Source organism: Frankliniella occidentalis, unplaced genomic scaffold (genome assembly GCF_000697945.3).
Source record: "Frankliniella occidentalis isolate FOCC.00 unplaced genomic scaffold, Focc_3.1 Scaffold81, whole genome shotgun sequence".
NCBI lineage: Eukaryota > Metazoa > Arthropoda > Insecta > Thysanoptera > Thripidae > Frankliniella > Frankliniella occidentalis.
Genome location: NW_026267211.1, coordinates 705,365 through 715,813, shown reverse-complemented (window position 1 = coordinate 715,813; position 10,449 = coordinate 705,365). Strand labels below are relative to the sequence as shown.

The 10,449-nt window shown below is 51.9% G+C and overlaps 3 protein-coding genes across 4 annotated transcripts; 2 read left to right on the top strand and 1 right to left on the bottom strand.

Annotated features, from left to right (window-relative positions):
* Nucleotides 1-557: 557 nt before the first annotated feature.
* On the top strand, nt 558-6,549 carry LOC113213900 (uncharacterized). The gene is made up of 4 exons (XM_052269056.1): nt 558-668; nt 2,963-3,049; nt 3,516-3,759; nt 3,941-6,549. Exons 1-4 carry the CDS (start codon nt 559-561, stop codon nt 4,013-4,015), a joined length of 516 nt encoding a protein of 171 aa, XP_052125016.1. The 5' UTR covers nt 558; the 3' UTR covers nt 4,016-6,549.
* A 99-nt stretch (nt 6,550-6,648) lies between these two features.
* On the bottom strand, nt 6,649-7,729 carry LOC113213899 (uncharacterized protein DDB_G0284459-like). The gene is made up of 2 exons (XM_026433124.2): nt 7,571-7,729; nt 6,649-7,349 (listed from the first exon to the last, which is right to left on the bottom strand). Exons 1-2 carry the CDS (start codon nt 7,727-7,729, stop codon nt 6,720-6,722), a joined length of 789 nt encoding a protein of 262 aa, XP_026288909.2. The 3' UTR covers nt 6,649-6,719.
* A 258-nt stretch (nt 7,730-7,987) lies between these two features.
* Nucleotides 7,988-10,212, top strand: LOC113213896 (uncharacterized). Of its 2 annotated transcripts, XR_003303783.2 has the most exons (3): nt 7,988-8,125; nt 9,488-9,872; nt 10,010-10,212. XR_003303783.2 is itself a non-coding variant. In XM_026433118.2 (2 exons), exons 1-2 carry the CDS (start codon nt 8,063-8,065, stop codon nt 9,776-9,778), a joined length of 354 nt encoding a protein of 117 aa, XP_026288903.1. In that variant the 5' UTR covers nt 7,988-8,062; the 3' UTR covers nt 9,779-10,212. The 2 variants fall into 2 exon arrangements, 1 of the variants encoding a protein (XP_026288903.1); XM_026433118.2 differs by having other exon boundaries at nt 9,488-10,212.
* Nucleotides 10,213-10,449: the final 237 nt, after the last annotated feature.

Here is a 10,449-nt window from a genome sequence, read left to right as displayed (position 1 = left end):
GCCCCGCCCCGCCACACCCCGCCACACCACGCCTCGCCGCAGTGCGGTGAGACCCCGGCGGCAACAAAGGCGTACGTTGGCGCCTCGACAGGTGCAGTTTGTTGCAGTTGTGTCCGTGACGGATAAATCGCTGCCAAGGTCGTAGGTAAATTTTACACGTCGGTCTTACGCCCTTTTCAATTTTCACCAGTGATGTGCGCAAGCATTAGTACCCCAACTTTCATGTTTTACGGCCGTATCAAAATCTTTTAGTTATTTGTTGTTGTTCTTTTTCGGTTAAAAATATCTGTACCACGCGAACGAACAGAGGCACGCGTGCGACCGGAAGTGAGGTGACGAAAACAACAATGACATTGTGTGTTCCGCGGGGGCGGGAATGGCCATTTCCGGCCGGAGGTGGCGAGGCAAGGTGCCGCGAGGCGGGGAGGGGCGGCCAACAGCCGGCGCGTTACGACAGACCGTCCGTCCAGACCGGGCGCGCGGCCGCCGCCGCTGCCCACATCACTAATAGTGATTATCTAATCAAGGCGTTATTCGCGATTTGTGTTTGCAGTGGCCATGGGTCGCCTGTTCGGGGCGCTGCTCGTGCTGCTGCTCGCGCACTGCTGCATCCAGGCCGGCAGGGCGTCCAACCCGTCCAGGAAGTCGCTGCGCTCCATCGACTGCAGGTGGGTGTGTAAGAAAGGTACCCGCGGAAGGTATACCCTCCTCTCAAAGGGTACATGGTGTGACACCATCGCGGGCCCTTCTTCTTCTTCTCCCTCTACTTGTTCACCGCCTGCCCCTGCCTCAACGTCGGAACATTGTTTTGTTTTCGGAGAGGTGCCGTTAATTTTGAGCGAGCGCAGACGAGAATTATTCACGCCACTAGAGGCCATGCCCCCCTCCCCTGCCCTCCGCTGCTTACAAAGTGCAGCGACGTAAAGGACCTTGCGCGGGCGGCGAGAGCCGCGGGGTCGCTCCCTTTATTGCTCTCATAAGAAAAGGCCGACCCTCCGATATATACCTTCTGCTCGGCTCGTGCTTTACGGCTGTGCGTGCCGCAGGCCGCAGTGCGTGGGTGAAAACGACTAATTCTCCACAGAGAGAGAACGTTTCTCCAAGTTTACTTCTTGTCGCCGCACCTCCCCTATACTGGCTTTGCTGTATTTACACCCTTTTTCTTACCGTGTCTAAGGTGCTTTTAGTTTTTGAAGACCGAGAAGCCCGTTAATAATTTGTTGCTGCGACGAATCACCGCGCGCACACGCGGGGCAATGCATCAGAATTCTTTGCAATAATTATTAACTTAAGTTCCAAAGGAAACGGTTTCCTGTACGAACATATATATATTTCGCAGAAGGCATTTCGCAGTGCAGTGTTCGCAGAAAATCAGCGCACGCGGCCGACGGCGGCGCTGGAACCCCTTTGCATAACGCCAAACTTGGACTCGACGCCGAGGGGAAAGGCCGTGCGGGGCTTCCCCCCGGCTGGCATCAGTCATAGCGCGCTGCGTTGCGTTGTGTTGCGCGGGCCGGGGCGAAACCTCCGCGAATGGGGGGGGGGGCGAACCGGACAACACCTGTTTCCGGTGCGATATTTCGTGGTTCGTGGAGTTCATCTCATTCGTTATTGGTAACGGAGACTACTACTTGCTCATCATCGGCATCTTTACGATAAAATGTCTCGTAGACATTTTTGAAATGTACCACGAATTCGATGGGAAATAGAAAGTACAAAATCATTTACAACCAACAAACGAAGCATTTACATTAGCGGTTGTAAAATTTGCAGGGTGCGAAAAAAATGTGATTTTGGTTGCGTTTTAATTGTATTGGTGTGCGGCAAGAATTTGTACTGCACGGGTAACGGTATAGTTCGCACACGGCAGCGGCAACGGCGCACATGACCTTCATCTTGAATGCTCTGTGATTGTACGCCGTGGCCCCGGACGCCAGGAGCGGTTGTTCTTCAAAGGAGACGCATGTGTCTAATTCAGATGAAGCTACACCGTTGGACAATTATGTTGTTAATTAATAGCACTTATTGTTAAGTTTTTCACCGAGTCTTAATTGTTGGACAACCACACTGTTTGAAATGTAACACTTGATGTTACAACAATAATGTTTCTTCGGGGAAGAGTAAACACTGTCGTTTGAATAAAAAAAAAGGTTGTTACGTTGTTACTTGTACAACGACAAAAGCCAGAAAAACATGTCACCTGTACTTCCAAGTGTTGCCGCAATGGAAATCCCTCCCCTTTTTCAGCTAATATATTGACTGGTATATGTACAGACAAGCACATAAACTTCTGTAACCACTATATTGCCTACTCTAATCAATCATTGGCTGTGCCAGTCAAAGATTAGTTGTATGAAATAATTATTTGCCTGCATCAGTAAGATAGACCTTCACTGGGGTAGAGAAGGGATAAGCTCTGCTTACAGCTAATTTTTGACTGGCATAGCCAATGATTTATTAGAGTATACAATATAGTGGTTACAGTAGTTTATATACTTGTCTTTCCATATCAGTCAATATATCAGCTGACTCAGCGAATCATTTTTTTTTCGTGTAAGTGTGCGGCATTCACACACTTGGGTCTGCTCGTTATGCTTGGTTTGTGCGTGTATTGGGTGAACTTTGGCCGACTCCTGGGCAAATTGATGAACCTCTCAAGACGCCGCGAGGCCAGTCGTCGGCCTGGTTGAGAGGGGGGGGGGGGCGGCGGCGGGGTGGCGTCGGCGACAGGGCAGGCTCAGCCGCAGCTGCAAGAAACGAGCCGCAAGAAGTCCGTCAGAGGAATGGGCGCTGTCGCCGTCCTGCTGCTGGCGCGCTGCCTGTGGGGAGGGCTGACCCCTAACCTTAGCGGGCGGGCGCGTGTACACTGTCGGGGGAAATAATGTCGTCGCCGCCGCCGCCGCCGGCCGCTCGCAAAAGAGATGGAGCCCATTTCCGAGTCGCCTTTCCTTCTGTCACCCAGGCGACTGGTGTTCCACCCGCAGTGCCGGGGGATAGCGGCCAAGCGGTCCATGCCCAGCCTCCAGGAGGAGCGGTACCAGCTGGACAGGTGAGTGCGGGACGGCCGCCGACGGCCTCAATGTCATGTGCGAACCCTCTTCCTCTGTTATTTGTAGGTGCGAGGTGCACAGTATTAAAAGCATGCAGTGCGTGTTTAAAACATTGTCATTTCCAAAGGCCACATGGGAACTGTCCGATAAACGAGGACTAGTCATTAACGCCCCCACTCGCGTGAGCCCCAATGGGGGGGGGGGGAGGAGGACCGCGGGGGCGAACCCGTCATATGCCGTCTTTACATGACCCGTGGGGTGTTCGATCGCTCGCACGAAACCACAAGATTAGTTATCGATTACGAACGTCGGTCTGTTTGTTTTAACACGATGAAAATCTGACAAGCAACAGATCGTCCCTTCTGCCTTACTCTTTATTTTTTGCGAGACCAAAACCGCCCATGCAACTGAACGTCTGCGATACTTTCTTTGTGGAGCTCATAGCGTAGTCGTTGTTGATGACAGGGACGAGCCCGCACCGGCACCGGTGCCCGCCGTCGCCCACCCCTCGCCCTTCTCGTCCGCCTTCTCGTCCGAGCTGCGAGGCGACCCGCTGCTGCTCGGGCTGCTCGGCCGGATGGCCGCCGTGGAGGGCGGACGGCACGGGGGCGACTTGGCTGCTGCGGGCGAGGATGGCGACGCTCGTGACCAGCGCGACCAGCGAGACCAGCGCGACCAGCGAGACCAGCCGTGGGCCAGTGCTGACCAGGTAGGGCTCTCCCCCCCCCTTCCCATCTGTGTCTCTCTCTTGTGCTATGTCCCTTTCCTTCTCTCCCTCTCTTCTCTCCTTCTCTTCTCACTTCCCTCCCTCTCTTTTCACTTCCCCCCCTCTTTCTCACTTCCCTCCCTCTCTTCTCACTGCTCTCACTCGCTCACTTACTCTCTTGCAGAGCACTTCCGCTAGGATGGAGTGGCAGAACGCGAGGAAACGTATGAAGGAGCAGGACGTTTCCTACGACTACTGAACACTACTCAACAACATGATAGCCTTTTTATTTAAAACTTGAATTAATAACTCTCAAAAAATGTCATAGTTATAGTTGTCCAGACACGAGGCGGTTCTTACTTCGCTGTGTACTTACGCGGAGGTAACAATATCGTTACCTTTTTTTGAAAAAAATCTATTAAACATAAAAAGGGATGTCGGTAGTGTAGATATGTTAGTTGTATTATCGTGCAACTGTCGATAAAACGACCAAAAATGTCAACGGATGAAAAAAAAGAGTCGCAACGTTTGTTTTTGACTGCTTCCCATTAATAAAGGGGATAAAACATTAAAACGAGAGAGAGAGCGAAAAGAAGTGTGTCAGTGGGTTAAAACGTAGCGGGCCGGCCTGGGTCGGGCGAACTAATGTAATTGTTCTCGTTGGTGAGTCGTGACCGACGAGTCTAGGCCGGGCCGGGCTAGGCGAGCGGGGGCGGGTCTAGGCATCACCTGTGGCTGGGGGGTCGCCTAGTCGCCTAGCCCGCGTGACGTCACTACGCGCCACTCAGCGAAGCGTGACTATTATATCCACATCATCCGGAGTAAGCCCCCCGGGCCCCCCGGGCCGTCCCGGGGGCGGTCGCCCGTCGCGTCGCCCACCGGTCGGGTCGGCCTGCTCCCGGGGATGGTCCTGTCCGAGGTTGCAAGCAGATCTGCGCAAGCTGTCATAGCATGCTTTTGTACATTAGAAAAGTTGGAAGGCATCCCAATAATTAGCTGATGTATGTACAGTCAAATGACGAAAGCGTCGGCGGCACACCCATTTGGGATTCGTGGCGTTGGGGGATGGGGTACAAATATAATGGGGTTCTATGGATTCCTATAATGGTCCTGAAAATTTGTGGGACCCCGTAATATTTGTTCCCCTTCTAAAAGAGTCACGTCGAAGGGGGCGGGGCGGGGGAGCACCGTACCCTCGTTCTACAAGTTTGTAATCAATCTGACACTTCGAGTCGCAGGGCTGTAGAGATTTGAAGGCGGGAAAAAACCCTGAAAAAATTGCGGGAAAAATACGGGGAAAATAACGAAAACTTTGGACGCCTCTTATTTTGTTTCCTTTTCCAAATTTTCACGGAAAATTTTCAGGGGGAAAAAACGTTTCCCTTTAAATTAAAATCTCTCCCGGGCTGGAGCCGAGGCCGGAGCACTGGAGCTGGAGCAGCGGACTGCCGCCGGTGTCGCCGTGTCCGCCGCGTGGAGGGGCTGGGGATGATGAGGGCGCGCAGGTGTATGGGCAGCACGAGTTTGTCGCGGCTCGGGCTGTGGCGCTGCGCCACCGCAACCTAAGAGGCTTTGCGGTTCCATTTCAATCCCTAACCCCAGCCCCTCTGCCCCTCTCAGTCAGCCCCTCTTGACCCGTGCCCTGTCTGTCCCTCTCTGCCCCGTCGCTCGCACACCCCTTCATTCCTGGGCCCCCTTCCTTCCCTTTACCCCTTTCCTTTCCATTCCTCTCGAGTTCTCCCTCCCTCTCTTTTCCCTCTGCATTCTGCATTGTCTCCATAACAATCCCCGCCAAATTTTCTGTACTTCGTTGTCGCTCTTTAACCTTGAATCCTCTTCAGAAATTTCATTTCCTGCGTGACGAGTTGTGATTGTCACATTCGCTTGTCCTGGAATGCGCGTACGTGTCCTGGTGGGCAGTGTCTTTAAGAGAAGTCTTCTAATTTGGGCCCCATAAGTAAGATTTCTGACGCCGCTGCCTACTAGTGTGATTTTGGAGGGACGTTGAACAGAAAATTGAATCTTGAGTTACACGTGATGACTAAAAGGCAAAATATTTTAAAGTGTTCCGACGTATCCTACTATATTTTCTTTCTCGGATTGCTATCGGCACCATTTATAAAATTATAGTGTATGCTGTGATTTATTGGTGGAATTCAAAATAAGGGAAAGCACTTATAATTTGGTCAATGTTTGCTATAAATGTTTCAATGCACATGTTAATAATCTCCGTTATCTCAACGTTTGCCACTTATATCTCGCTTGTCGGTGTATTTTATGTAGGTAATGACTGATGACTAGACTGAGGTATATCTTTCTGTATTAAACCTAGCTTATGAAAAAAAAATCCCTGTCGGTTGTGGAAACTTTAAAAAAAATTGTTCAGCAAGTACATTTAACATGATAACCAAGATTGTGTATAAATTGGTCATAATAATAATAATTCCACGCCTTACAAGACGTTTTAAAATGTTTCTTCCTGCGATATAAAATTCTAGTCCAGTGTTGACATCATATATTGACGCCAGTCAAACCGAAAAAGTTCCCAACAGATCAAAATTTGTGAGTACTATCATCAAACTATGCATACTTCATTCTATAATGTTTTTGTGTTGTTTGTCTAGTGCTGCTTATATAGATTAGTTTTACGAATTCTTAAACTTTTTCAAATATTTCCTAGCGTTTTGGAAAAGTCAATGTGTAATCTTTAGAAATGTAGTTCCCTTCCAAAAGATTGTTCCTAGCTACTGTAATATAAGTAATCCGCAATTACAATTTTGTTATGAAGCTGAAGTTTCTCTCGCCTGTTTTCACTAATCCCAAAACAGTTCATTCTTTAGTGCAATCGATAATGAAGGAAAACGGCACAAAAGCAAAGAGTACAGTGAGGAGTTAGTTGAGTTCACTGTTCAGAAGCTTTAGTTCTTTGTTTTTGTTTAATTTTACTGCGAATAATCTCCATTTTAAAGCGGTACTGGTGCATAAACACGATCACCGGACGTCCCTCTGAAAGGTCGTTCAAGAGAACGATCAAACACCCTGTCGACGGGCCTGTCGTAGGACCTCGCAGAGGGCCGGTCATAGGATCTGTCGTAGTACCTGTCACGGTCGAAGGGTCTGTCGAAGGACCTTTCCCTGTCGTAGGGTCTGTCATAAGTCCTGTCGAACGACCTGTCTCTGTCGTAGGATCGGCCATAAGGCCTGTCGTAGGGTCTGTCGTACGACCGGTCATACGACCTTTCATGGGGTCTGTCGTGGAAAGAAGACTGGGAGTCCCAATCCCCCGGGGCCCTGTCGAAGAGGCCCCTCCCCGAGGCGCCGCCGGGGGCTCCCCTCTCGTACGGCAGCACGGACTGCACGTCCTCGACGCGCTCGAACAGCGAGAGCCGGCCGTCGCGCGAGGCGACCAGGATGCGGTCGGAGGGTTCGCGGTCCCGGTAGGCCCGGGGCCCGGGGACGTCATCGTCGTCCTCTGGCGACGGCGGCCCCGGGGGCGGCGGCGGCGGTGGTGGTGGCGGCGGTGGGGGTGGCGGGGGGTGGCCGCCCGGGCCATCCCACGTGCGGGCCTCTGCGAGCGCCGTCAGCAGGAGCACCTGGGTGCAGCGGGGCGGTGCAGTGCGACTGCGTGCGAGGGAGACAGACTGCTCTCTCCGTCTCGCTCGCTCTCCCGCCGGTCTGCGGCACGCTGGGGGGAGATGGGTCGCGCGCGAGGGAGGCAAACGCAAGCAAAACAGCGGAAGTAACGGCTCTGGAGCGACAAACACAACAAACGACGCGGCGCGTCGCTGACGTGACGGGGTTACGCAGCGCTTACCGGCAGGGCGGCGGCCAGGGCGGAGAACACGGGGTGCGCCATGCCGGCGGCCAGGGGCGCGCGCAGCACGAGCACGCAGAGGCTCTCCACGTCGAGCGGCAGCAGCGGCCGCAACAGGCGCCCGCCGCCGTCCGGGGCCCGCCGTGCCGCGCCTCGCATGGCCGCCGCGGCCGCGGCCACGTGATAGCGGCCCAGCCGGGCAACACCAGCCCGTCGTCTGCTAGCCGCCGAGCCGATCAGCGGGGCCCCGGCATGGTGAGCAGCAACACCAGCAGCCACCGAACCTGGGCGCAGAGCGTCGACTTCCCGATCACGGTTCTCTTCGCTTTCTCCTTCTTCCTCTTAGCCGCACAGAGCGATGAACCTGGCCGGCGTGCACGCCGCCGTACCGGCCGCCGCTGCTGCCCCGCGGCCCCAGAGGGGCCCCCCGCCCCGATTGTGTTCTGCTAGTGGAGCAGGTCGACGCCGGCCGCGGCGCGGGCGCGGGCTCCCATGGACCGCCCGGGGCTCCTGCTGCAGCTGCTGGCTCTGCTGCCGCTGACGGTGATGATGACGGTTAGTGGGAACGACTTTGAAAACCGAACCGACTCTTCGATGCACTCCATGGCTGAATTCGTTTGCGATGTACTCTCCCTGCCCTGCTACGTAAAAGAAATTGGACCGTTATCAGGCAAGGAGTGCATTCTGCCAAGAAAGTGCCGGCTTTTCGGATAGGAGATCATCAAATGTGGGAAGAGGGGCATGTGCTCGGGCATGTGTCACTCTTGTTTTTACCCAGAACACCTACGCCGAGTATTGAACGGCATTACCTTAAAAATTGTTAATTGTTGCTTGTAATACCGCGTAATACCGCGTAATATAGTGTAAGTGTAATACGGAGTAGTCAGTACTTACACGTTTCTTGGAGTGAACCCCCCTTCGGTTTTAACAGTGTGCGTTTGTTCGCGCGCGCGACACGTATGTACGGAATACCCCATTTGAGTGCGTTAGATTTACTAAATACTACCCATGAGTTTCTTATTTACTGTATATCTTCCATGCAGGTATTGTGTGCTAAGTTCATGCACTATTTAATATCTGGATCTACCGGAAGAATTACTTTCATAAAGAAATTACTAAAAATCGAATTTGAAAAATACAAGAACGATCCCCCGTATAAGATTCATAAAGGCAATTAAGAGATTCTTGACAGATTCAGCGTCTCTGCGTGTAGCTACAAACAGGGTCGATTTGGGGCCGAATACAAACTGGAAATCGTTTTTGGATTTTGGGGATCGATTTTTATAAATTTCTTGAGGAAATTGATAGTTCCTATTGACGGGTATCGAATTTTCTTCGCAATCGTGTATACGGTCACCCTACAAAAAAAAAAAAAAAAAAAAAAACACCGGGCGGAAAAAAATCGGAGACTATTACTTTTCATCAGGGGTCCGTAACTTATCATAACGAACATGATCGGTTTGTTAAATAATTTAACAAAGTCGCAAATAAAACTTTAAGTTAAGTTAGATACGTAACCAATAAGAATTTAGTTATTCCCTTAACGTTATATATGTAACCTACTCATTTAACGTTAAAAGCGGCTTCCCTTTATTTAGTGACTTCTATCGCACAGCCATGAAATAGAACATAACACTTAAACACTTATCAAAGTGATATTTGATAAATCCATAACGGTTATTTTTTAAAACAAAAGTTATAAGTTATTTACGTATCTGTTCGGTGCCATAGTAGGCGTTATCAGTTATCGGGTACAACACTAACGATTAACAAAACGTTATGAGGTCCTTATATGTTAAGTTACGGACCCCTGCTTTTCATGAGTCCTCTGGTGAGGTACCTAGGCTTCCAGAGGACAGGGTCATCCCCGGGCCTGTTGCTCGATCACTTCGTCTTTTTGTGTATTGTACCCTTCAGGTCCAGGGGACGAGTGTCCAGGAGGACGCCGACAATGACCTCGAGTTCTGGATGGACGACGACGCGAAGGCCGCCGAGGACGAGGACGGCGTCCGGATCGACTGGGTGGGTGCGCCCCCTGACGCCCTCCTGGAGTTGGAGGCGGACCACGGCGACGACCAGCAGCAGGCCGACAAGACCGTGTCGGTGGCCGGCGACGACCTGAACTGGGCGCTGCAGCGGATGCCGCCCACGCTCCGGAAGAGCCTGCGCCAGGTGCTGCTCCACAAGTACTCGCTGCGGATCACGTGAGCGCCCAGAGCGCGGACCACGAGGCGGACCCCCGCCGGTGACCTGGAGGCGCATCACCATAGCGCTCAGCCCCACCCCGACCATAACAGAAGATGTACGTACACTCGGGAAAATGAAAATCTGTGAATCGGACACCTAAACCGACCTAAACTACGACAGTGCAGCACAATGCTTTTATCAACGTATTATGGTCGCGCTTGCTCGGCTTGAACTTTGTTATGGTTGTTACAGATTATCATTTTGCGGGGTGTAAATTTGTTCGGCGACTCGGGCTTGCCTTGCCTGCTGGTCGTTCGCAGAATCCGTGCTTTTTTATGGTGGAGTAGAGAGGTTCCATGTCAGCATATGATGATAATATGTTGTATGGTTCTTGTCAATTTACTTACAACTGTGCTCATTTTCGACTTTGGCGAAATAAAGCCCCGATAAAACTCTTTATTGCTTAGGAAACTCAAGCAGCTGGTCATTTGTACCGTCTGGAAAGGCAATACACCGCAGTGTTGCGGGTTTGCCTACCCGATCCACCCTTAAGGCGCCATGGCCCCTCGGGCATTCAAACCCGCAACACTGGGGAGTATTAGCCGGTATTAGCCTTCACACTTGGTACTGATGGCGACTCTGAATTTGCCTCGCCTCAGTGATGTCATTTACTCCGTGGATACCCCCCGCCC